Genomic DNA, 27,437 nt, shown 5'->3' with positions numbered 1-27,437 from the left:
TTCAATTACCCTGTCTTTAGTTTGTTTTTCACTCCTAGGAGGGGAAGATTGAAAAGAGAGCCACAGCGTTCACGTGCGCAGGCATGCACAGCGCCTTCTCTGTTTTATCCAAATTATTTATTTTATTTAAAATCCATACATTGTTTTAGTATAAATATATGAATATATATTTATTGTAAAAAAAAGTTAGCGAGAGAGAAGTCGGCCCGACCCGACCGTAAATAATCACAAATAATTCGCTCCAGAGTATAAAACGCACCCTCTGCTATACTATGAAAAAAACTGCGATTTATAATCTGAAAAATACGGTAGTGGAAACATCAGTTTTTCTTTTGTTTTTTTTTTTAGATCAAATGCAAGTGCAAAGTGCCAATTAGGCACTGCCATATCACATATGGCTGATGCTTCTGGCTCAAAATAACAACAAAGGCACACAGCTTCAGTATAGTACATTGAATGAAGTATATTTACCGTAATGTTGAGACTATAAAGCCCACCTGACTATAAGCCGCACCCACCAAATTTGACACAAAAATGGCATTTGTTCACAGATAAGCCGCAGCAGTCCTCACTGTATTATGGGATATTTGCAACAGTAACACTTAATTTGACAGATGCACCATAAGACTGTCATAAGACCAAATGAACCACCGTGAAGCGTTGTACCAATTGGCTGCAAAGCTCCATTGCTTCAAGAAGCTTCATTTAGTCATCATTGCGCCACCTGATGTCAACAACGTTGTCGTCCAACATGCCTCTTATCATGCATTGCAGCGATGTAAATAATCAGAATTCATGTTCTGTGCCAATTATTTCTTCAGTTCGTGCATAGTTGTTTCATTAATTGCTAGTTATGGTATTTTGTAACACTTGATTTTACATATTTATGACATGACACTGCCATGAGCTTTAATGAATTCTTATGACAGATGTCATTTTGTGTCATCCGGCAAATGATTTCACTTTTGAATAGATGTAAAATATCCAAGCTGGACATGAATGGAGTTAGTGACATAATTCGCCGGATGACAATGACATCTGTCATAAGCATTCATTAAGGCCCATGATACTGTTATAATTATGACGGTCTTATGGCAGTCTTATGATGCCGCTGTCAAATAAAGTGTTATGTATTAACACAAATCAACAAATAAGCCGCAGGATTCTAAATGAGGGAAAAAAGTAGCGGCTTATAGTCCGAAATTTACGGTAATGAGTTTATATTTCAAGGTGCAAGTTTATTATTCATTTAATTTTTGCACCGTGAATGCAAATGGTCTACTCACATAACAAATTAGTTTGGAGACATTTAATGGTCAATAAGCATAGCTGCTGTGTTAAGCTGTGACCAGCCCTTGTACAAAGACAGTAGGCTTCTTCATTCACTTTGAAGGCAACACGCATATTGGCCTGAAACCGATAATGAAAAAAAGATGTCGATATTATCCGATATCATTTTAAAATGCTTTTATTGGCAGATAGGCCTATTATCCGCTTGATGATAATATCGAACAACTAAAAAACTATATAACCATCAAGCTTATATAATTTTTAACGCCTAGAACATTTAGTTTAATGCTATTTAAGGCCTGAATTTTGACAAAATCCTTTTTATTACTTTTAATGCTTTTTGCATAAACCCTGTGTCTAAATGAAAAGATATTTGAGCAGTAATTCGATAAGATAAGGGGTGTCCAAAAAGGTCCTCAAGGGCCGGTGTGGGTCCCGGTTTTTGTTCCTACCAATCGAGCACAGACAGTTCAACCAATGAAGTTTCTGCGAAAACAAGCAGCACCTGACTGCATTCAACTAATTACACTGTTAAGACACCAGATTGGTGATAAGTTTTCGTATGGTTTTGTTGGAATGAAATCCAGCACCCACTGCAGCCCTATGTGGAATAGTTTGGACACCCCTAGCTTAGATATTAGCATAGACTTCATTACTATTGACGTGTCACTTCGTCATTCTTTGCGTAACGCCTTATCAGAGGGAGACGAGCTTCATTTAGTAATAGCCGAAAACGGCACATGCTCATGTCGGATTTAAGCCTGGATTTACAGTACTTACGATTGGATTTAACTACGAAAGCTGTAACGCATACAAACAAGAAGGATTGTCTCAGGAGTGTTGTGTTCGAGGATTCAAGGTAAATATTCATTTTTTTGTACCATGAATGCGTGAAGCATTTATTTGCAGGAATTGTCTTCTTTGTTTACACATTGAGGTGGCTAATTTTCGTAACTGACTAGCCTCATAGTTGGCAATATTTATGTGAAATAAATGCTACCTGCACCATTTTTTTTTTTGCTTTTAACCCAGAATCGAGACTGTTTTACGCCCATATCTATAAAGAATTCAGGGATTTAAGCATTTATTCTCAAGAATTTTCGCCAGAAAAGCTCCTTTTTACGCCAGGTGGCCGCTAGCCTCGTTTGCTAACATAGTAGCATAGTACTTCGACAATATACGTAAAATAAACGCTAACTGCACGGTTTCTTTGCTTTTAACCAAGAATTGAGACTGTCTTACATCCATATCTATGAAGAATTCAGGGATTTAAGCATTTATTCAAAAGACTTTTCACCAGAAAAGCTCTGTTTACGTCAGGCGGCCGCTAGCCTCATTCACCAACAGTATATATTGTTTAATGATAATAAAGGGCTATTCTATTCTATAATAAGTTGTGATTGCGTATCGAATTTATTAATTATCTATTAACATATTATTTATAACTGATTCCCTATGTTTTCCTCAAGTATTAAGTTTCTGATGCAAAATTGAGTGATTTATTAGTTGTTCAAAACTTGCAGTAAATTAAAAAAAAAATTAAGTTGCTATTTATGTCAAAAATTTATATGATGTCAAATATTGCTATTGATCCTAAAAACATAGGTGATTCCTATCTCTGCATTTGGTGATTTTTGTGCATCTAGTGTAAAATCTGAGATTCTTATAGCCATTTGCTAGTTATAGCCAGTTGTGTTATACTTATCTAAAAAATAATTAATCGGGATTTTAGAGGGGAAAGACTTTTTTTTTTTTTTTTTTATGCCACTGCTCATGGAGACTCATATAATGCTAGGGTAGGTGCCTGTTTTGGTTTTAGGTCGGTAGCAGCGTTGGTTTTTGAAAATATTTCAATTTGAAGTTAAAAAAAAAAAAAAAAAAAAAAAAGGGCCCCCCTACGAATCGGCCCCGTTTACCGTGTCATGTCAATAGGTTATGAAGTCTATGATATTAGCTTGCTGCTTAGATATATCGATTTTAAATAAAAAATATATAAATTCCAAAGGGTTCGGTTGGTTCATGCACATGTGAAACTCTTGGGGTTCTTAATGGTGAAAAATCTCTAAACTTATGACCGCAGGTGTACACAGTAATGCTGCCAGTTATAGAAATACTTCAATACAGTTGTTGTGCTCAAACAGATATAAGGGCACAATTAGATTTTCACACCGGCAGCTTTGATTTATGTAAATAAAAATATTTAAAAACTACAGATTATGTTTATAGTGTTATGTCCCATTATTTATTTGGTAGATATTGACATTTGTTTGATGATGTAAGCATTAAAGTGAGAAAACAATGTACAGTATAGATGCATTATCCGAGAATATTAAGACTGTACTTCTCACCTCATCACAGATCATGCTGATGGACAAGACCCAATCAATGATGGAGACCGCAATGACAATGGTATAGCTAACTAGCCATTTATTCTTTCGGAATTCATCCCAGCCAATCAAGTAGCTCTGAAAACCAACCAGAAAAGGAGATGCTGTTTTATATTGATGATTTTCTTATAGGCTGTCTCATAAAGAGTGATTGAATACATATACCTTAACAGCAAGATCAAGAGTAAAGATGATAAGACACATGATCTCAATGCTCTCGGTCAGTCCGCAAGGAGGCTCCCAGGGTGGAGAGCGATATCGAGAGTCTGAAGTAACAGTAAGGGAAGACGGGCGCTCCACAAAAGCCAGCAACAGCACCACTGCAATGGTCAAGCCTAAGCCCCTGCACGGGTATAAATTGTAAATTACATAGAATTAAATCAATGTGTGATTGGTACAAATTTCATTCTGCCAAAAGGCACATTTTATACAGATACAGTGCCCTCCATAATTATTGGCACCCCTGAAAAAGATGTGTTTTTTAGCTTCTAATAATTTGTTTTTATTCAAATAATATGGGACCTTAATGGAAAAAAGAGAAAAATCCAACCTTCAATACAAGTGCATTCATTCATTCAGTGGGGAAAAATCCCACATAAAGAAAAAATTATTTGACATCAAATAATGTGTGTCACAATTATTAGCACCCCTGGTGTTAATACTTTGTACAACCCCCTTTTGCCAACAAAACAAGGTCTGGGGCCTGAGATGGCCATGGGAGGAGCTTGATTTTGTGTCTGGTGAACCATTTCTGTGTTGGGTCTAAGTGGGTCTGGCGTGCCACGAAAGATGCGCATGCTGAAAAGCACCTCATACCCCCTGTGAAGTATGGGGGTGGGTCAGTGATGCTGTGGGGCTGTTTCGCTTCCAAAGGCCCTGGGAACCTTGTTAGGGTGCATGGCATCATGAATGCTTTGAAGTACCAGGACATTTTAAATCAAAATCTGTTGCCCTCTGCCCGAAAGCTGAAGATGGGTCGTCACTGGGTCTTTCAGCAAGACAATGACCCTAAACATATGGCCAAGTCTACACAGAAATGGTTCACCAGACACAAAATCAAGCTCCTCCCATGGCCATCTCAGTCCCCAGACCTTGTTTTGTTGGCAAAAGGGGGTTGTACAAAGTATTAACACCAGGGGTGCTAATAATTGTGACACACATTATTTGATGTCAAAATTTTTTTTCTTTATGTGGGATTTTTCCCCACTGAATGAATGCACTTGTATTGAAGGTTGGGTTTTTCTCTTTTTTCCATTAAGGTCCCATATTATTTGAATAAAAACAAATTATTAGAAGCTAAAAAACACATCTTTTTCAGGGGTGCCAATAATTATGGAAGGCACTGTATATATACGTCCAAAGTTATTCAAACCCAAGGCAGAAAAGTGTTTTAGCAAGTTTGAATTGAGTTTTTCTGGACTTTTTCATGATCAGATAAAATGACAAATTATTAGAAACAATAAAAAACAAAAACTGTTTTAACAATACAGTCATTTTTGCACAGTACCAACTATTGCTCATCTTTAAAAAAAAAAAAAAAAAAATCTTGCTGACAAAATTATTGTATGTCTAATTTGTAATATAACAGTTTGGGCTCAAAGAGCTGAAAACTTTGCATGCCAAAGTATGGGCCCCCAGTGTCTTATTCTTCGTGTAATAAGCACAAATGGAATAATTAGCTCCAAATGTGGGTAGTAACGCATTACGTTTACTCGAATATATTTACTTGAGTAACCTTTTGAGAAAAATGTACTTGTAAGAGTAGTTTTAACACACCATACTTTTTATACCACCTATTATATACTTAAGAGAGAGGCCGGTATTTTGGAGACAGGCTCTCTAGCATATCACTATACTGTTTTCAAAGTGCAATTTTTTAACATTCCAAGTCAGGCCCGTGCGGTCCATAGGGCGAGCAAGGCAAATGCTAGGGGCGTCGCAACGTCCAAAAGTAGGACTGGGGCATCAAGAAAAAAATGTCAAATCAGATTCAGTGATAACAGTATTCAAATAAATATCCAAAAAAACAAAACAAAATGACAACAGTACATATAATAATAAATGCCTAAAAAAAATAATGAAATCATTTTTCTAATGTGCCTTCTGCCCATTTCACTGTTTCCTGTGATGTGTTAATGTCGCCACAATCCCTAATCTCCCCCCGCAGGACAGAGAACGACCTAAAGTTGTTATTTATAGCCTGTGAGCGACACATTATCATGAAACTCCTCCATATAAAAAAAAAAATTCCACCTAAACCAATTAACGTAAATGCAAACACCATCAAAATAAGCCATTCTACCATTCTACTACCATTCTAAACCAATCTAATTCAACAAATCCTCGAAGCAGCAAAATCTAATGGGAGCTTTTTTCTAATCGAATTACTCGGGTTAATCAATTAATCGTTAAATGCTAGGTTTAAAAAAAACGACACCTTTTGATCCATAAATCTTACTACTAAAAACAAAACAAAAACAAAACAAAACAAAAAAAAAGGCTTAGTGTGTATTTAAAAGAAAAATGCTGAACTAAGTTCTCAACCGAATGAAGTGGATCGACTATGTCATTACAATTGTGAAGACAGTGAGGTTTCAACTGACCACTGGCATATCCTCGCGTAGTACCAGCGATACAGATGAAGTGAGCTTGCATCCACCCGGTGGTTAATGGAGCGATACTGGAAGCAGGTAAGTAAACATGTGGAATTGTTCATTGCACAGCAACAACTTCAAAGTAAAGGAGACGTTTGAGGCACGGAGGATATCGTTAAGTGTAGCAGGGGAAAAAACTATTCCGACTACACCAGAGCAAGGAAAGTGTAAAAGAATGTAATATTAAATTGTATATCTTCTGCCTTAAAAATATGACCACAATTTACCTTTACATTTGGCATCAATACTAATCAAGTTTAATTGAGAAAACTACTGTGGAAATGATTAATTTAGCTCCGTGTAAATGATTTGCTTGAATATACAACCCCTAGCAAAAAGTCTGGAATCACCAGTCTCGGACGAGCACGCAATCAGATATTTTATCATGTAGAACAATATCAGATAAAACGCTTGAAAAACTAATGAATTACTTCAAAAGTGCAACTCTTTAGCATTCAGATACATTCAAAAACATTGTGGTGGTCAGTAAATGTTAAGAGTCAAGAATCTGCATTGGACAAGGTGATGATGCTAGAACTTTTGTTTGGTGCAGTTCCAGTGAGATTTACAAAGATGGCTGCCTGAAGAAAACATCAAAATTCCCTCAATCCTTGATGACATGGGACTGCATGTCAGGCAAAGGCACTGGGGAGATGGCTGTGGTTAAATCTTCAATAAATGCAGAAGTTTACATTGAAATTTTAGACAGCTTTCTTATCCCTTCAATTGAAAATATGTTTGTCATTTTCCAAGATGACAATGCATCATGCCACAGAGCTAAAACTGTTAAAGCATACCTTGGAGAAAGATTCATCCAGTCAATGGCATGACCTGCAAATAGCCCAGATCTCAACCCTATTGAAAACCTGTGGTGGAAATTGAAAAAAATTGTCCACAGCAAGGCTCCGACCTGCAAGGATGATCTGGCAGCTGCAATCAAAAAGAGTTGGCACCAAATTGATGAAGAATACTAGTGGTGCAACGGATCATGACTGGTCCGAGATCCGTTCGGATCGACGTCATCGGTCCGGCACACATGTGACCCGCGGATTGATTTCTGAGAAAAAAAATTGTGCTCCGGCCGCACACACTTGTGTAGAGCGGAGAAAGAGGGGAGCAGAGTGCACAGTGCAGACATGGCAAGTGAAGGAAAGGAGGAGCTTGAACGCCCCGCTACACTTAAATCCCCTGTATGGGCGCATTTTGGTTTCCCTGTCAAGTATGATGACAAAGCAAAAAGGTCAGGGGACAAAACCGCAACAGTGTGTACGCATTGTGGCACAAGAAAGCCATATGACAGCGGAAACACATCCAGTATGTTCACGCATTTGAAGCGAAATCACCCGGGTGTTTTACTGACCGAAGACAAAACAAAAGCTGGCAAACAACCACTCATCACCGAGGCATTTAAGCAGCCTATTCCTGCACAATCCGACCGGGCTAAAGACATCACTAAAGCTACAGGTGTGTTTATAGCTGCAGACATGAGACCATATTCAGTTGTGCAAAACGAGGGCTTTAAATACATGTTGAAAGTGCTTGAGCCACGCTACAACATCCCATCGCGCACACACTTTTGTGAAAAGATTGTGCCAAATCTCTACGACGGAGAAAAGGAAATCGTTGTGAACGAACTATCCCGGGCGTCAACTGTTGCGCTCACGACGAACGGGTGGACGTCCAGGGGAACAGAGATGTGACAATAACTTGCTTACTTTATCACACCAGAGAGGGAGATGAAAAGTCTAGTGCTCCAGACACGCCCCCTCTACGAGAGTCACACAGGCACTCATCTTGCGCAGGTACTGACACAAGCAGTGGAAGAATGGAAGATACAGAGGCCCAGTACTAATATCCCAGAAACAACTGATAATGCAAAAAATCAAATAAATGCAGTGAAGGACTCTCCTTGTTTCAGGGAAAATGTCCTCTTATGTTCATTTTTGAGGTCTATTTTATTAATGGTCATTGGAACCAATATTAAAAGGAGAAGATGTGCATTTCTATGTTGCTGTTGCACTTGTTATAATTTTGTTAAAAAGAAGATATCATGCTTTGTGCACTACTTTTATATATTCTAATTCATTAATTTCAGTTTTCAATAAACAAATAAAAATTATATCTTTTTTTTGGTTTTTTTTTTGGTTTTTTTTTTTTTTTGCTTTTCGCTGATCCGAAAAATGATCCGATCCGTGACTCTTAATCCGAGGAACGATCCGATCCGTGAGTTTTGTGATCTGTTGCACCCCTAAAGAATACTCATCAAGTCTATTCCTCAAAGACTGCAAGCTGTCATAAAAGCCAGAGGTGGTGCTACTAAATACTAGAGATGTGTTTTGATGGTTATTTCTTTGTTTGTTTCTCATGATTCCATATTTTTTTCCTCAGAATGGAGTGATTCCATACATATTTCCCTGCACTTGCTCTATAAAAGTAACATTTACTGACCACCACAATGTTTTTCATTCATTTTTTTTTTTTTTGTGTGTGTTTCTGAATGCTTAAAGAGTTGCACTTTTGAACTATTTCATTATTTTTTCCAGCTTAAAATGTCTGTGTGAGTGCTTGTCCAAGACTGGTGATTCCATACCTTTTTGCTAGGGGTTATGTACCGTAGGGTCTAATAAAAGCTTGGTTGAGCAAAAATATACTTTCCACAACAAAAAAGAGAGTGTAACATGTAGCATTACTCAAGCTAGCATGAATGGAATGATATATTTTGAATATGAAATATGGTCGGGCCCAACCAATCAACAGTCCATCTTTTATGTTCACGCCCTCATTTTAGTTGATCAAGGCTTCAAAACTGAAAAGTTTTAATTACCTGAATAGCATCTTCAATGAGGACAACAGCTTGTTGAATGTAGAGGTCCTCATCTGTTGGGAGAGTTTTTTGTGAGAGTACCATCTTTGCTTCAAAGGTATACCGTCACTTATTCCCAAAAATAAAGGTAACGTGTTCCTACAACTTGTCTACCTTCATAAGGTTCTCTGACTAATAGGAAGCATGAAACTCTTCCTTACTAAGATAAATAGAAATGTCTGTTTTGTGTGGAACTGGTCTGACTAGTTTGATTTTTGCCTACTTAAACATCAGAAGTCCTGTTAATTCATATTGGGGCAAGTCCTAAATTGCTCGGGGTAAAAGGCAGCCTCTCTTGGCTGACAGAGGCAAGGGTACACCCTAAACCAGGGATGTGTCATGATCGATGTTCGCTTTAAAGTGCGTACGACAGGATAAAAAGAGTCTTAAATAGCGATATTATGCGAATTAGAATCATGTTTTGAGACGATTTGACTATATACAACAATTTGGCAAAGCGCAGATGACGAGAAATGAGTCTTTTAATCTGCAGTTTAGCCACACCTACCATTATAGGGCTCTAGCATCCCCAACAGGTGGATGACGTTGGCAGGGTCATGGTTTCATCTGATTTACAATTTAGCCCATTGAGAGGGAATTATTCATAACGGGAAAAATGTGACGAAGAGAGCCGAAAAATGTCATTGTTTCAGTCTCTCTACTCCAATATTTTACAGGATATTCTTTTTATCAAAGTATTTTTCCCCAACTGCTAAATAAATGGTGTGGTCATGACAAATAACAGTATTGCGGTAAATGGAATATGAAATAATAAAAATGCATTTATTCAGTACGACATGGCAAAATTACTCCACAATAGTCAAAACTGTCGACTTGACCTTTACTGTTGCACCTCCCGAATGATATTTTATGCCACCGTAGTTAGTCGAGCTTTTGTCATTTCCCTGCCCCAGCTTAGGAGAATGTAAACAAACCAAGAGGCGTGACAGCTAGCCGACATGCTAATTGGAACGGAGTGACGTCTCAAAGTCTTATTTTGGCTTTTCGAAGCGAAAAATCACACAAAACTAGCTTGGATCATGTCACACGGCGGCAGGGTTGTCGATTGGCTTTGCCGATTGGCAAACCACCCGGCGGCGAACAAGTTACAGCCCGTTGCCCTGCTACGGACAGGAGAGCTCGCCAGGGAAGCAGCTGGACAATGACTGACGGACAAACCGGCCGACATCGGAGGAGCGAGTAGCTGCCACGTGGTCAACACGAATATGGCGTAAAATAATGCTTTACTACACGGCGAAGAGAGCGGCTTGGAGTTGTTTTGCAGCTAACATGGCAGGATATGTCTGAGGAGAACTTCTGTTCATGTCCGTCCATGATCAAACCTAAGGAAATAGTCCTTTATTTAAAGAAAATTTGGAGTGTTTACTTTGTAATCGCTGTATTCGCAGCCATTTTTAACACAATGTTGACATTTCTGATGGGGTTGAAAATTTGACAGAACACTGGGCACGCAAAGAGAGCAATAAGCAGAGTATAGAAGGGGGTGTGCAAACAAGCCGCCAGTCGTCGGCCGAGTGGAATTCTGGACAATCAGTTACAAAATGCAATCCACCTCCGTATTAAAACGTGTGGGATGATCCCAGTATTTGACATAATACAAAATACAATGTTTCCAATGAAATTCAATGGTCCCACAGTAGTAGGGCTTGTTTTGACCAGTATCCACAATGAACGGGTACCTTTTGAAACCCAAAAAGGCTCACAAGCCTCTCCCTTGGTGCAGAAACAATTTTCTGCAGCCGTTTGGCTGGGGTGATGCAAAAAAAAAAAAAAAAATTAAACCGCAAAATCAGATGAATCCGCACTCCAGCTGCATGCTATAAAGCCATAGTATATTGTGAGACGCTGACCCGGGTGACTTCACATTTGCATTTGTCCTAAACCCGAGACTGAAGCCGGAAGTCACTCATTTTCATGGCGCGGGATTCAAAAATTGAATATACTGTATAAAACGATCCCTTCCACACACATCCAAGCGGTCCATTTCATTCAGGAGCATAAAACACCACGTGAAATATGAAAAAAACATGCTTTTTGGTGTCATACGCGCTAGTGCACAATCGCGCACATGCTCAGAGCACAAACTAAAATTTAACAGAAACATATTGTAGCGTCAATAGGACTACTGTTTGTCAGCACAGCAGTGATGTGTCAGCGGCGCAGCGCGACACTCGGATTGATGCATTCAATACGGCAACGCTACTAGGCCAATTGTCAGCACTGCTGTGATATGTCAGCCCGACACGCTTTTTGGTGCATTTGATTCGGCAGTGCGACGCTCCTATTGGTGGAGAAAAGTGAGCCTGACCCCTGTGCTGATTTACTGAAGAAACATTCCGCTGCCAATCTTTGCAAGCTCTACAGTATTAATTAGTATCTCATTTTAGAGCTGATATAATCTAGTTAATTAGACCAACAAAATTGTTTTCTGTACCATTTTGCAACGTAACCCAATGAGCGACAGGTGTCTAGCCAATAATATGATTATATATGATACGGTTAATATGATACGGTTCACTTCACTTGCACTATGCAGCCAATCGTAGCATTGACAGTGTTGTGCAAATGTGCCCTGCCCATACGCACCATGCAAGCTAGCTAGCTAACAACAGCAGAGTTAAGAGAGACAGATGCTAACCCCTCATCATAGCGAAAGGAACGGGCAGCGATACTACACTTATCAAGCCAATGTAAAAAAGAAATGTGGTTCATTTAAAATGGAATGGCTGTCAGAGTATGTGCAAACAGAAGAACAAGCGGTGAAACTGAGTGAGATTTTGTGTCGTTTTTTTTTAACCTGCCCTGTATACACTGCAAATTTATATCGTCTTAATCAGATATTTTTTCTTAAATCTAGTTAAATAATTTTCTCCATCTTGCTTTGAGTGTTAAAGACTAATTAACAGATTAATGCGTCAGATGATTCCACTGACTTTAAGCCAATATAACTATTTGTGCTTATTAAGCCTATACATCTAAAATTTGGTCATTTTTCGCCAAGAAAAAAATGCTTACAAATACTGTTTTGCAGAATATATATTCTTGAATTAGGAACATTTCTGACCGTTCAAATCTTTTTAAAGATTAAATATACTAATTCATTGCCTACAATACAGTGGGGCATTTAAATATTTAGTCAACCACCAATTGTGCAAGTTCTCCTACTTAAAAAGATTAGAGAGGCCTGTAATTGTCTACATGGGTAAACCTCACCCATGAGTGACAGAATGTGGAAAAAAAAAATAGAAAATCACATTGTTTGATTTTTAAAGAATTTATAGAGTGGAAAATAAGTATTTAGTCACCTAAAAACAAGCAAGATTTCTGGCTGTTAAAGAGCTCTAACTTCTTCTAACGAGGTCTACCGAGGCTCCACTTGCTACCTGTATTAATGGCACCTGTTTAAACTCATTATTGGGATAAAAGACACCTGTCCACAACCTCCGTCAGTCACACTCCAAACTCCACTATGGCCAAGACCAAAGAGTTGTCAAAGGACACCAGAGACAAAATTTAAGACCTGCACCAGGCTGGGAAGACTGAATCTGCAATAGGTAAAATGCTTGGTGTAAAGAAATCAACTGTGGGAGCAATTATTAGAAAATGAAAGACATACAAGACCAATGATAATCTCCCTCGATCTGGGGCCCCATGTAAGATCTCACCCCGTGGCGTCAAAATGATAACAAGAACGGTGAGCAAAAATCCCAGAACCACACAGGGGGACCTATTGATTGACCTACAGAGAGCGTGGACCACAGTAACAAAGGCTACTATCAGTAACACAATGCGCCGCCAGGGACTCAAATCCTGCACTGCCAGATGTGTCCCCCTGCTGAAGAAAGTACATGTCCAGGCCCGTCTAAAGTTCGCTAGAGAGCCTTTGGATGATCCAGAAGAGGACTGGGAGAAAGTGTTATGATCAGATGAAACCAAAATAGAACTTTTTGGTAGAAACACAGGTTCTCATGTTTGGAGGGGAAAGAATTCTGAATTGCATCCGAAGAACACCATATCCACTGTGAAGCATGGGAGTGGAAACATCATGCTTTGGGGCCGTTTTTCTGCAAAGGGACCAGGACGACCGATCTGTGTAAAGGAAAGAATGAATGGGGCCATGTATCGAGAGATTTTGAGTGAAAATCTCCTTCCATTAGCAAGGGCATTGAAGATGAGACGTGGCTGGGTCTTTCAGCATGAAAATGATCCCAAACACACAGCCAGGGCAACAAAGGAGTGGCTTCGTAAGATGCATTTCAAGGTCCTGGAGTGGCCTAGCCAGTCTCCAGTTCTCAACCCCATAGAAAATCTGTGGAGGGAGTTGAAAGTCGCCCAACGACAGCCCCAAAACAGAGGAGAACTGCATGGAGGAATGGGCCACAATACCAGCAACAGTGTGTGAAAAGCTTGTGAAGAGTTACAGAAAACGTTTGACCTCTGTTATTGCCAACAAAGGGTACATAACAAAGTATTGAGCTGAACTTTTGGTATTGACCAAATACTTACTTTCCACCATGATTTGCAAATAAAATCTTTAAAAATCAAACAATGGGATTTTCTGTTTTTTTTTTCACATTCTGTCTCTCATGGTTGAGGTTTACCCATGCTGACAATTACAGGCCTCTCTTAATATTTTCAAGTGGGAAAACTTGCACAATTAGTGGTTGACTTAATACTTATTTACCCCATTCTAAGTATTTTAAGCTTATTTTCATTCATTCATTTTCCGAGTCGCTTATCCTCACGAGGATTAAGCTCGCTATTTTTCTTCAAGAAATCTGAGTAAAATTTGCTTGAAGCACTGTCAGATAATTTCACTTTTTTCTAGTAGATTTACACTGAAAACAAGGGAATTTAACTCGTTTTAAGGAAGTGTGTTTTTGCAGTGTAGTTGGTCAGACACGGAGAATAGGAATCTTGAGTGTCTTTATTGTCTGAATGGTTTTAATGTAGGAGTTTGATATACTGTACTCCCATTGTGGTTGTTCATTTTGTTTTATTTATTAACTCACCCATGCCACAACTGGACCTTACCCATAGGCCAAAGCAGGACCTCTTGCTATGGTTAAAGCAGGACTCTCACATAACATAGTACACATCTGGTGAACAACACGATTTTGGTCTTTTTCATTTTAAGTGGGCCAAATCAATTGTATTTAAAGTAAAATAATGAAAATTGCTGCTGTAATTTCGTTCTTTCAGTAAGCCATGTAACTTGCTATGATCCGAGGTTTTGAACAGGCTTGATACTGGTGTGTGGCCACCGTGTACACATCTGATGTTGCTCACCGTGGTCTGCAGTGTGCTTAGGGAGCTAGTGTATCTGCTCACACATGAAAAATTAGTGGGAACATTGGTCACGATTCGCGGGCAGGCAGGCAGTGTGGACCCGAAAGCATGGAAATGGCATGGAGGCGAGGCAGACATGCAATGCAAAAATGATTTAATTGAGGTTACCGAAAAACAAAGTGCATAAAAAAGACTAGGGGATCCAAAAACACAAAGGCAAACAAAAGTCAGGCTAATCAATCAACTTAAATGAAGCACAAGGGCACAGAAATACGCGGGGCTCAAATGAAGACATGAACAATGAGAACTGAACAAAAAAGGGGAGCTTAATTACACAGACAAGGGGTAACAAGACAATGAGGCACAGGTGTGTGACACAAGAGGAAGCAGATTGGTGGATACACAAGGAGCAGGCACAACAGATTAAATCAATGGGCAAGTAGAGGGAAAAGCCACACAAGGAGGAAACAAACACAACCACCTAGCTCGCCTTTACTGAGGGTGCCTATGCTGAGGGAGGTCTAGAGCGAGGCTTAAGTCCAGGGGTGCCTAACAAATTCCACTTAGGGACAACAGTGAGTGAAGGGATTTTAAAGTGCAGCTTAATAATATTTATAGGTAAGAAATAAGAATAAGAAGCAGTGAATTTGTTGTTTTATGTTTCTCGTCACATCTGAGATTGCAACTAGAGATCCCGATCGATCGGGATGCCGATTGATCGGGTCCGATTGATCGGGTCCGATCATGTCATTTTCAAATATCGGCCATGGCTTTTTTTAATATATATATATATATATTTTATTAAATCGTTTTCTAATTGTATTTAACATTAAAGAACATAATATGTTACACTTATCCAGAGTCTTTAGTTTAGGCTTAAGGTAGGGTTATCAAATTTATCCCAATAACGGCGGTAATTAATTTTTTTAAAAAATGTATCAAGTTAAAATATTTAACGCAATTAATGCATGCACTGCATGACACACTCACGCATTGTCGCGCTCCATCTGTAATGGCGCCGTTTTGCCAGTATAGAGAGCTAAAAGGCAGCGTAAAATGAGTAGAGTGAATTTTGGCAGCCTTTGGAGCCTTATTTTAATTGGCTGAAGCCTTACAATCCCTCTCCCTTCGATTAGAGATATCATGGGAAGCAATGTGGGGAAGCAAGGTAGCAATTGATCTTTTTCTTGACACCTTAAGTTATTTCCCAACGCAGAGAAGATATATCAATTGGTAGCACTACGCACAGTCATGGTTCCACTTCCCATCATGCATTTGGGCATGGCCTTCAGTATCATTTACTGAAAGCTCAACAAATACACTAGATGGCAATATTTAGTCACAATATACAAAGTCACAAGTCTTTCTATCCGTGGATCCCTCTCACAGAAAGACTGTTAATAATGTAAATGCCATCTTGAGGATTTATTGTCATAATAAACAAATACAGTACTTTTATATACAATTACTCAAACTAAAGCGATCGGATCGGATCGGGAGCAAAAAAACATAATCGGAACAACCCTAATTGCAACTGTTGGCTGTTTTCAACAATGCACATCTAAAAGACATTGATTGTCTAAAAATGGTTCAATATTAGATGAATTGTCTTTTTTCTCATGTATATTTCTAATTGCCCTTTGCCTAAAAAAATGTTTTATCCAATTACTCGAATCGGTTGAATTTTGAGTAGAATACTCAATTGCTAAAATATTCGATAGCTGCAGCCCTATAACAAAGGTTTACATTGAACGGTGTATCACCTGAACCAATACATATGAAAGTTAGTATTAGTCAATACAGATTTACTTTGCATTGATCATTAAACCTATCAATTGATTAGGTTCATATTCATGAGAAATATGGCCTTGACCCGCGTTCCTCCAATTTGTTTGGTCCTAATAATGTCCCGTCCCCAGCAAAAAGTGTACATGCAGGTTATGCCGTTATATCGTCCCTTCCAATGTTGAGACCAAACCCACGCCCTTGTTTGGCACTAATAGATCACAGAAAACAGGAGCTATTATATAATTAATTTCATGGTGGGAAATATGTTTTCTCTATTACAGGGCACTTGTGCTCTTTGAACAGGTTATATTTCATTTCTGTAGATTTTTCAAGTCTGAAATCAATGATATTTGTGTACAGTGGGGAGAACAAGTATTTGATACACAGTCAATGGGAAAACCCATTGGCAGTGTATTAAATACTTGTTCTCCCCACTGTATATTTTTGGCCTAATATAGTCATGTAATAGGTAAGTAAAATATAAAAACAAAAGTTCACATAGCGTTGTGCTGAGAAAACCATAGACTTCTAATGGTATTGACGGGTCAGATGACTCAGATTGTCATGCACTGCGCCTCGCCTTCAAGTAGGGGGCCGCCCACATCAAGAAGAGCTTTTCACAAACACGCACGCTGCAATCTAACACTGTATTTCTATTGAAAAAGTACGAAAGCTGTACTGCATACAAATAGGAAGGATTGTCTCAGGAGTGATTTGTTCGAGGATTCAAGGTAATCATTATATTTTTCGTACTATGCATGCATTTTGAAAAGTTGAAAAAAATCAATGGCATTAGCCGCTGCTGCATTGGCATCATAGTTCTTAATATATATACGTAAAATAAATGCTAACTGCCTGTTTTCTTTTCTTTAAACCAAGAATTGATACTCTTTTACGTCCATATCTATAAAGAATTCAGGGATTTTAAAAAATCACTTTGTTTACATATGGCGGCTGCTAATTTCCTTACAGACTAGCCTCATAGTTTTCAATACATGAAATAAATGCTAACTGCACTGTTTTTTTTGTTTTAACCAAGAATCGAGAACGTTTTCCGCCTATATCTATAAAGAATTCGGGGATTTAAGCATTATGTGGTCTTAACATTCACTAACAGACTAGCATTGTGCTTCAACATATTTACGTAAACCAAATGCTAACTGCACGTTATTTTTTTGCTTTTAACCAAGAATCGAGACTGTCTTACGTCGATACCTACAAAGAACTGAGGGATTTAAGCATTTATTCACAAGAATTTTCAATGAAAAAAGATTTTTGTCTGCGATTCCACTCGGTCAGCTTTGACGGCCTCACCAACAATGCAGGCCCCCTATTTATCAGTCTAAGGTAAAACGTATGTCATATAATATATGGCAATAAATCGGTTATTGTAAGCAGTTACTCATTCCTTTAGTATTCTTTTCACTTTTTTTTTTTTACTTGTACTTGAGGGAATTTTTTGGATGACTACTTTTACTTTTACTTGAGTAATATTATTTAGAAGGAACCCGAGTCTTCCTTTAGTTAAACTTTTGGCTACTCTATTCACCTCTGTTTTCAGTGTCTTGAGCTTTGGGACTAAAGAGAGATACTTCCTCGGCTCGTCCTCCTCAAAATAAACACCGACAAGGCTATGTAAACATCCAACATGACATAGCAACATTTCTCTTGTTGACATTGCTTTGATGGGATATTATGGAGCCGAAAATGAGCTATGAGAGTGTAATGATTCAAAGCATTCGATGATAGTGAAGAATGAAGTGGTTTTTCTATAAAACACTGGAAGAAATATTGTCAGGAGTGGTGGTAAAAATGGCTGTGGATGGATGGGACTGAATGGGCAACATGCAGCTACTGCCTTCTAGGTGGCGCACGCGGTCATGAACTGTACACGGTAATATCATATGGTGCAACACATTTCCAAGCTAAGCATGGGCTGGTATGATATTGTGACGGTATGATAACCTTAAGCCAAAATCTCACGGTTTCACCAGGGTTTCCCCTACAAATTAAATATTGTGGCACACCGCCACAACAAAATAAAAGCCGCCACGCCGTGCAAAAGAGATGTTTTATTTTTTTATGGCAAACTATCGGCAGCCTAATGTGAAGGGTTCAGCGGCAACCTATTAATTGTGTATTGTAATGTCCATAACTATATGGGGCCGCCTTAAAAAGTGACGATAGGACGGGAAGCTGTGATGTAGAAGGAAGCGAGAAGGAGATAGCGGTCGCATGTCGCGGAAGCACGACGTTATTTTGTTATTCTTTTTCTTTATTATTGTTGCCACAATAAAGTGGCTAAGCCAATACAGACTCCTGTTCTTCTTCCTCCCATCCGGGGCATTACTCTTTTGGATCGGACTTTTTGGCGAAAGTGAGCGGTGGACGGCCGTCTTGGACGAAAAGGCAAGTTTGAATGAATTTGCGCCGAGCGGCGGGTCAGGGTGCCGCCACGCTAATGTGTCAACAACGCATTCAATAGCAGAAAATGCAGGGCTGGTACAGCGGACGGATATATGCAATCGCGGCTGACGAAACATTGATAAATGCGCATTTTTTTCCCCGTTTCACGAGCTCTGGGACACTCAAAAAATGTCTCTCATACCTCTCCTTGCTAAGCTAAATGGAACCTCGATGTGCGTTTGTGTGGAAAAGTAGTTCACGAACAACAACAACAACAAAAACTATTCACCTTCTCACCGCAACTAGTAAAACTCTTTACACTGCAATTAGAATTCCCCCCTACACCTAGAAATGGCTCCATTACAAGGACGTAGGTTTGGTCTCAATATTGGTGGGGAGCATAACCTGCATGTACACTTTTTGCTGGGAACAGGACATTAATAAAACCAAACTGATTAGGTGAACGCGGGTCAGGGCTTAATTTCTCACCAATATGAACCTAATTAATTGATAGGCTAAATGGTCAATGCAAAAATGAATCTGCATTGACTTGTACTAACTTTCACACTGCAAATTTATTACGTTTCAATCTGATGATTTTTCTTAAATCTATTTGAATAATTTTTTCCATCTTGTTTTGAGTGTTAAAGACTAGTTAACAGATTAATGGGTCAGATTATTCAATTTACTATAGGTAAATATTACAATTTGTTCTTATTAAGCCCATACATCTAAAGGTTGGTCATTTTTCACCAAAATCAAGGGGGAAAATGATTTCAAAAAATGTTTTGAAAAATATCACTTCTTTAAATATACTCACTTTTTGCTTAAAATAAGTGTTGATATTATTTTCAGATAGCCGTTTTTTTATTTCAAGAAATCTGAGTAAAGTTTACTTGAAACACTGGCAGATAATTTCACTTATTTCGAGTAGATTTACACTGAAAACAAGGGAATTCAACTAGTCATCACCCAATCAAACGTGCGTTTGAGGGGGAAAAAAAGGTGTCATTGTAAGTCTGAACATTATGAAAGTAATTCACTTAATAATGGTAGGGTCAATTCTATCCTTACAAAATATGTGAAGACAATCTAAATGACCTCTATAAGTGAACTCATTATATAATGCAAATAAGGTTGCCTAAAAGTTGGTGGGGACAATTTGAGCATCCTGAAAAGTTCCTAGTGTTGTGTTCCTAACATCCCTATGCAAACCTACGCCATTGGTCCATTAACAGAAGGACTAGTATTGTTGTGTTAATGTAGTACATTAAGGACTACGAGATGTAAGTAGTACTATTGCAACGAGAAAAAAAGTCGTATTATTACGTAGGGTAACGTAGCTGTAAACAGCTACACATTTTACGTGCATGTACCGTAGCTAAGAGCTACGACATTAACCTGACTAATGAAATATTTCAAATAGATCTTTGTTGTGGTTCTTCTTGTGTATAAAAATGTGAAAAAAAATTAATTTGTCATGATATGATGCGGCGGCACGGTGGCTGAGTGGTTAGCACGTCTGCCTCACAGTTCTGAGATCAAGGGTTCAATCCCGGGCTTCGGCCTTCCTGTGTGGAGTTTGCATGTTCTCCCCGTGCCTGCGTGGGTTTCCTCCGGGAACTCCGGTTTCCTCCCACATCCCAAAAACATGCATGGTAGGCTGATTGAACACTCTAAATTGTCCACAGGTGTGAGTGTGTGCATGAATGGTTGTGTGTCTCCTTGTGCCCTGCGATTGGCTGGCAACCAATTCAGGGTGTCCCCTGCCTACTGCCCGAAGTTAGCTGGGATAGGCTCCAGCACCTCCGCGACCCTCGTGAGGAACGGGGATTTCCTCCGGGAACTCCGGTTTCCTCCCACATCCCAAAAACATGCATGGTAGGCTGATTGAACACTCTAAATTGTCCATAGGTGTGAGTGTGTGCATGAATGGTTGTGTGTCTCCTTGTGCCCTGCGATTGGCTGGCAACCAATTCAGGGTGTCCCCTGCCTACTGCCCGAAGTTAGCTGGGATAGGCTCCAGCACCTCCGCGACCCTCGTGAGGAATAAGCGGCATGGAAAATGAATGAATGAATGAATGAATGAATGAATGAATGAATGAATGAATGATATGACGCAATTTTGCCATGGCACGACATGGTGAGGCGGTCCGACTCCGATGCAGCCCACCACCGCAGCTTCAAAAAATCCTAGGGGAAACCCTGACCTTCATGGTATTACAATTACAGCTCTAAAATGTGTTACTTTTGAGATATCTGGGTTTAAAAAAAAATCCCATTGAACAGGATGTTTATTTTTCAAACATATAAGCAAATTGGAACATAAGTATAATGTTAAATTAATTTTTTGTTTGTTTGTTTGTTTAGGTGAGCCTAAACCCACAGGAAGAGCTCAACATTATTACCATCGGAGCAAAAGTTATTGAATTATTTTCCATAAAAAGCACATGTGTATGACTTGTACAGTGCTGGCCAAAATTATTGGCACCCCTGCAATTCTGTTAGATAATGTTCAATTTCTCCCAGAAAATGAATGCAATTACAAATGCTTTGGTAGTAATATCTTCATTGATTTTGCTTGCAATGAAAAATCACAAAAGAGAATGGGAAAAAATTATATCATTATCATTTTAAACAGAACTCCAAAAATGGGCCAGACAAAAGTATTGGCACCCTCTGAAAAATCATGTGATGATTCTCTAATTTGTGTACTTAAAAGCACCTGTTACTTACCTGTGGGACATAAAAGGTGGTGGCAATAACTAAATCAAAATTTCAGCCATTTAAAATGGATTAAAGTTGACTCAACCTCTGTCCTGTGTACCTGTGCGTACCACATTGAGCATGGAGAAAAGAAAGAAGACCAAAGAACTGTCTGAGGACTTGAGAAGCAAAATTGTTAGGAAGCATGGGCAATCTCAAGGTCCATCTCCAAAAACCTATATGTTCCTGCGTCTACCGTGCGCAGTGTCATCAATAAGTGTAAAGCCTATGGCACTGTGGCTAACCTCCCTAGATCTGGACGGAAAATAAAAATTGCAGGAAAAGAATTGCAGGGGTGCCAATACTTTTGGCCAGCACTGGATCATGTTTACATCATTCTCAACACAGACATTTGCCAGAGAGAAAAAAAAAAACACACCGCAAGACACACTAAACACACTGGAGTTAACTCTCGTATCTGGTGGGAAACATTCATGACAGTGTTTACTAAGCATAAATTTTTATAAATGCAAAATCATATTGGAGGTATCGACTCCTTGGCAGCCGCCCTCTACAAACATGTTTACATGTCGGTTGGCCCTCCTTTTCTAAGCCGCGGCCGTCTGTAACTTTTCCTTAGCCGAAGTATCCCTGTATCCCTTCAATGGGGGAATAAGTTTAGGAGTTTCACCTCCTCAAGCCATCGTGTAACACAGCTGACTCAATGACACTGAACAACAACCGGTGAGGGAGGGTTGAGCCTTGCAGCTGCAAACGAGGGATTTCTCCATGCGTTTTCGGAACACATAAAATAGCTAATACCTTAGGGACAGTGTGACAGAAATTTTTTGCAGTTTTGAAAACCTGACATTTTCATACCACGGTATACGTTGAAATCGATAATTGGCACATGTCTAGTTACTAATAATAAATATTCATCATTTATGAATATTCATATAATTGCTGAAAAACCTAATCTATGTATTAATATTTTCATTGTTTGTATAGTAATTTCGTTGTTAAAGATGGACGAGCATGAAAAAAAAAAAAAACGGCAAAAATCGTTTCACTCACCTGTGTGTCTATCATGACAGTCGCAAGACATATTTCACTAGGGCACGTGCCCCAGCATTTATCTTCAGTGCCCCACGATGAATTTCAACGGGGAAAAAAAATGCATAATCTACAACATGCGCCTGTTTAATACGGTCATATTACTCTCGTCACTCTACATAGGCAATCTGCACATGGCTCCCTAATACAGTAATTTATGCACAAAACTTTGGCAGTGATAGGCATAACAGTTGAAATTTCCAGAAAGCACCTTCGGAAGATATGCTGCGTTCATGTATGTCGGGAGATCTGAGTCTGAGTTCCAAAGTTAAAAAATCGTTTTGACGTGTCGTACAGTCGTAATGCAGGATAAAACAATGGTTGCTACAAAGAGGAGTAGCCTATTTTAATGCTGCAACGGTACATCACAAGTTGAGTGACTGTATGGCCCTTTTTATAGACACCGTGTAATAGAGAATCCTTTTTTTTGATGACTCCAACAACAGATGAATGCATCATCAATATTACACTGCGTGTGCTGATGCAGTCGACAGTGCAAATGACATCTTCCCACCTGTTTTACAGTTTGGTGCTAGATAAACTGCCCATCCTTGTTGTTCATTTTTGCCTCTGTTGATGTTTGTTTGGTGGCCTATTCCCATGAATTGTGAATTTAGCGTACTGGCTATGAATACAGTTACAATTAAATGCGATCGTAATTGTCAGTATTGTGTTAAAATGATTTGAGGTATCTGAACTTGTATCATTACTGATGCTGTTTATTGCCATTTGTTTATATGACCAAAATGAATCAAACTGTATGAATTAATTTGGGATATACCAGCTAACAATTTTGTGTGTATGCTCATCATCATTTCCAGCTGTATTACTAGCATTTTATTTGTTACTGCAGTCCCTGTAATCTGTAACAAGATGTCTTATTTTATATTTCTATTTGATTCAAACAGTATTACTCTTACCCCGGGCTTTGGCCTTCCTGTGTGGAGTTTGCATGTTCTCCCCGTGCCTGTGTGGGTTTCCTCCGGGGACTCCGGTTTCCTCCCACATCCCAAAAACATGCATGGTAGGCTGATTGAACACTCTAAAATTGTCCGTAGGTATGAGTGTGTGCGTGAATGGTTGTATGTCTCCTTGTGCCCTGCGATTGGCTGGCAACCAGTTCAGGGTGTCCCCTGCCTACTGCCCATAGTTAGCTGGGATAGGCTCCAGCACCTCCGCGACCCTCGTGAGGAAAAGCGGCATGGAAAATGAATGAATGAATGAGTATTACTCTTGCAAGTGGATATATTAAAGTTGTTTGCTCGCAGCAAAGATAAATCAGCAAGGAGGAATGAGAAAGGTAAGCTAGATAACCCCACCTAGGCAACATAAACCAATTTGGGTCACCATGTACAGTTGGGAAACACTGATTAATTGCATAACAGTTACAGTCCAGACAAAGTAGAGCAAGCTTCAGAGTGAAGGAAGAGTGGATGGATCAAGGGCGTAGGTTTGTATAGGGACGGTAGGGACAAAACAATAGCAACTTTTTAGGATGCTCAAATTGTCCCCACAAACTTCCACCACTTCCCATATGTTTAAACTGCTGTAATTGACCCCATTATTATTAAGTAAATTATTTTCATTATGTTCAGACTTACATTTATCTCTTTTAACTTTCTGAATGTGCCGGTCCATTTTTTTCCTCCTAACCGCACATTTTATTGGCGAATGACTTTGACCCCCACCACCCACAGACACCCACACATTAGATATTAAATATATTAGATATATTAGATGTTTGTTGTTTTTTCCAGCCAGCAGCAGCCACTGTAACAAATGTAAAAATATGTCAATGTTATGGAAGTGGAGAACAACACTAATTTTGCTAGTGAAAGTCTGACCTGCATCAGAGTTAGCATAACATTAAACTGTGTGAACTTGCTAACCTGCAAAACTGTGTTTTCTACTGTTAACCTTAATTATACTGTGAGAAATGTAGTGAACCGAGTTTTACCTTTTTCTCCCCAATTTTACTTTTAATTTTATTTATGTGGTCTTAAAGCACTCCACAGGAGCTTTTATTTTATTTTTTTATTTTATTGGTTGTGCTTGTGGACAAAAGCAGTAGTTTACCAGGGAAACGGCTCAATTGTTATTTATTTCTTTTGTTATTTCCTGACAAAGAAGATTTTCAGTTATATTTAATTTCTTTTCTTTAGAAAATGTTGGGTGGTATTAAGACAAATGTTTAATTTTTTGCATTCCCGGATAGTTAAGGGATGATTAACAAGTTTGTATTTACTGTGAATTGTAATATAATTTATGTTCAAATAATGCAAGTTAAATTTGCTCATAAAATCCGAAAAAAAAATTCTGGAAGTTTTCAAAATGCTTCTTTAGTAATTTTTAAAAGAAAGGTTTGAACTGAACGGTGTCGGCTGAACCAATACACATAAAAGTTAGTATAAGTCAATACAGACTAGGGCTGCAGCTATCGAACATTTTAGTAATCGAGTAATCAACTGAAAATTCCATCGATTAATCGAGTAACCGGATAAAACTTTTTTTTTTAAGGTAAAGAGCAATTATAAATATACATGAGAAAAAAAGACATTTAATCCAATATTGAACCATTTTCAGTCAATCAACGTCTTTATGTTCGATGTACATTGTTGAAAACAGCCAACAATTGCATCTCAGATGTGACTAGAAAAAAAAAATCACTGCTTTCACTCAAAAAACTTCTAGATCTTATATAAAAAATTTTAAAAAACATATTTCTTACCTAAAAATGTAAGTACGCTTGATAACACACATCACTTAAAAGCTAGGTGTTTTCCCGACGTGTTTCAATTGAATTTCCATTTGTGTCAAGCTATTTTTAAGTTCTAGTTAAGTTTTAAGTTAGTCTAAACTGTAAGTACTGATAGGATTTTGAGTTTTTGCAGTGTTCAAAATAAATGTGTGATACCTGCTGTATTGGAGCACATTAAGCCCCAGTGCTACTTGGTGTTTTATTCAACAATGACTACTGAGCTAAAACTGACAGTTAGCTTTATTATGTTTTAATTTTACACCCTCATCACTCTACTACGCTGTGTTTTTACAGATTAAATAAAGCCTGTATGTAAGACACGTTAGCCATGCATCGAGAGTGGTCATCATCAATAGAAACCTAGCCCTCCGAAGGGCTAACGTTACGTGAGCGAGTGACAGTAACGTGAATTGACTATCAACAAGGGATGTCCCAATTTTGATTTTGAATACTGATGGCTGAAAAACAAAAAACAGTCACTTTTTTTTTTTCTTTTTTTTTTACAGAAACTTGTATTTTGGTCAAGTAACTTTGGTCGAAAGGAAGGGTGAGAATAATTTAAATTATATATAGTTTAAAGTGCTATTTCTGACTTTTTGGGCTAAAAAAAAATGTTTTTGCTCACTTGCCAGTACCCCGCTGTGCCCCAGTATTGTATTAGTTCTTGTAACGCCCCTGGTATAAATATAGTTTTGGTTTTCATTTTAGTCTTTGTCCAAGTTGCTTTGTCACGTTGTTAGTTTGCTGTTTCTTTGAATCAGTTAGCAATGTTAGTGCGATATATGTACTTCTACCTTTGAGAATAAAGCCAATAAATTTAAAAACTTTTTTTTTTTTTTTCTTTTTCTTTTTTTTTTTTTTTGCCATCATGTCCGTAATTTGACCAAGGCGAGACTGGGGCAATGTGAGATTTTTTTTTTTTTTTTACATTTGTTCTCCTCCAAGCAAGTTAAAACAACAAACCAGTAAAGTTTACATATTTCCCATTAATCTACAATGTTTCCGAGCAATGGAAATTATCAGAATGTACTCAGGATGAATAGTATTGAAAATATAACTAGTTAAAAAAAAGTGGTATTGTGTCAACTTAGTTACTTTTTCCATATGATCATATATCATAACATAATAGACAAAATTACCCATGGCCAGAACTAGGCGTGTGATAAAATATAAAAATGGTGACATATCATGATACTTTGTATCCCAAAAACTTATCGATAAGCTCCTGCCAAGAATCGAGATATCGTTTTAAAAAGGTGTCAATGTTAGGGAAAAAAAAAAAAAAAAAAAAAAAAAGGGAACCAACAAGTTGCAACCAAAATCTTTCACCATAATAGTGTCTTGGTTAACTCTATGGCTGCCATTGGAGGTGCTCGACGCCCAATCCATTTAGATTGGGAGGGTCGAACGAACGTTCATTCATTCGAAACCAGAGCATTCACAATCACTCTTTCTGATTTTCAGGCCATTTATAGGTCAATTTTTGTTCATTTTAGGGCATTTACAGGTCGCATCCTGTTGAGTTTGAGTCACTGCCTATTCATTTAGGAGATTCCCTGGCCACTTCCTGTTCTGTAACCCAAAATCATCAGGAAGTGACTCATAAAATGCCCCAAAATCAACAGGAAGTGACTGAAAATAAGGTAATGATCTGAAATGCCCCAAAACTATCTTGTTGCTTAGCATTGGCTGCCACTGATGGCCATAGACGTTCAATCCGTTTGAAATGGGAGGGATGCCACCCTCCCAGTTCAAATGGATTGCATGTCTACTAATTGTAAACTCATTCCAATTCACAACAGAAGTTTGTTTTTTCTGTTTATTAGTTGTTTTGTAGAGTAGTTTGGAATGGTTTCCTGACCAATGTATCGATAATACTTGTATCGCCATATCGTGAGATCATTATTGGAAGCTTTGTATCGCAAATCGTATCGTATCGTGAGGTACCAAGAGGTTCCCACTACTAACCAGAACTATGTTTCCTTGATCACTTCTTTCATCATCAGAACTCTTAATCGTCAAGTAGGACGAGGATATCAATCTCCTCACAGCTGCTAACTACAATTTTCTTTTTGGTCGTTTTCTTTTTCGGGGTGGTCTTTTCTTTGCAGCTGTAACAATTTCTGACTGGGACCATGTGGCACATCTGAGTCAGCTGACCA

At 38.5% G+C, this 27,437-nt stretch overlaps 1 protein-coding gene across 9 annotated transcripts in view; it reads right to left on the bottom strand.

Moving 5' to 3' along the window:
* LOC130918470 (two pore channel protein 2-like) overlaps nt 1-27,437 on the bottom strand; it is a 109,255-nt gene that overhangs the window by 65,679 nt on the left and 16,139 nt on the right. For 7 of the 9 annotated variants that reach the window (XR_009063769.1, XM_057840192.1, XM_057840209.1 and 4 more), the window contains exons 2-5: nt 9,156-9,208; nt 6,281-6,357; nt 3,843-4,020; nt 3,639-3,755 (exon numbers count right to left, since the gene is read on the bottom strand). Coding sequence is in view for 8 of the 9 variants with exons in the window: in XM_057840192.1 (XP_057696175.1) it covers nt 3,639-3,755; nt 3,843-4,020; nt 6,281-6,357; nt 9,156-9,208 (425 nt within the window). In the remaining variant the exon portion in view is untranslated. The remainder of the gene's footprint in view (nt 1-3,638; nt 3,756-3,842; nt 4,021-6,280; nt 6,358-9,155; nt 9,209-27,437) is intronic. The other 2 variants (XM_057840217.1, XM_057840240.1) reach the window with 2 other exon arrangements.

The sequence above is a fragment of the Corythoichthys intestinalis genome, chromosome 1, assembly GCF_030265065.1.
Source record: "Corythoichthys intestinalis isolate RoL2023-P3 chromosome 1, ASM3026506v1, whole genome shotgun sequence".
NCBI lineage: Eukaryota > Metazoa > Chordata > Actinopteri > Syngnathiformes > Syngnathidae > Corythoichthys > Corythoichthys intestinalis.
Note: the sequence above shows the minus strand (reverse complement) of the source record. Positions and strands in the feature narration are given on the sequence as shown.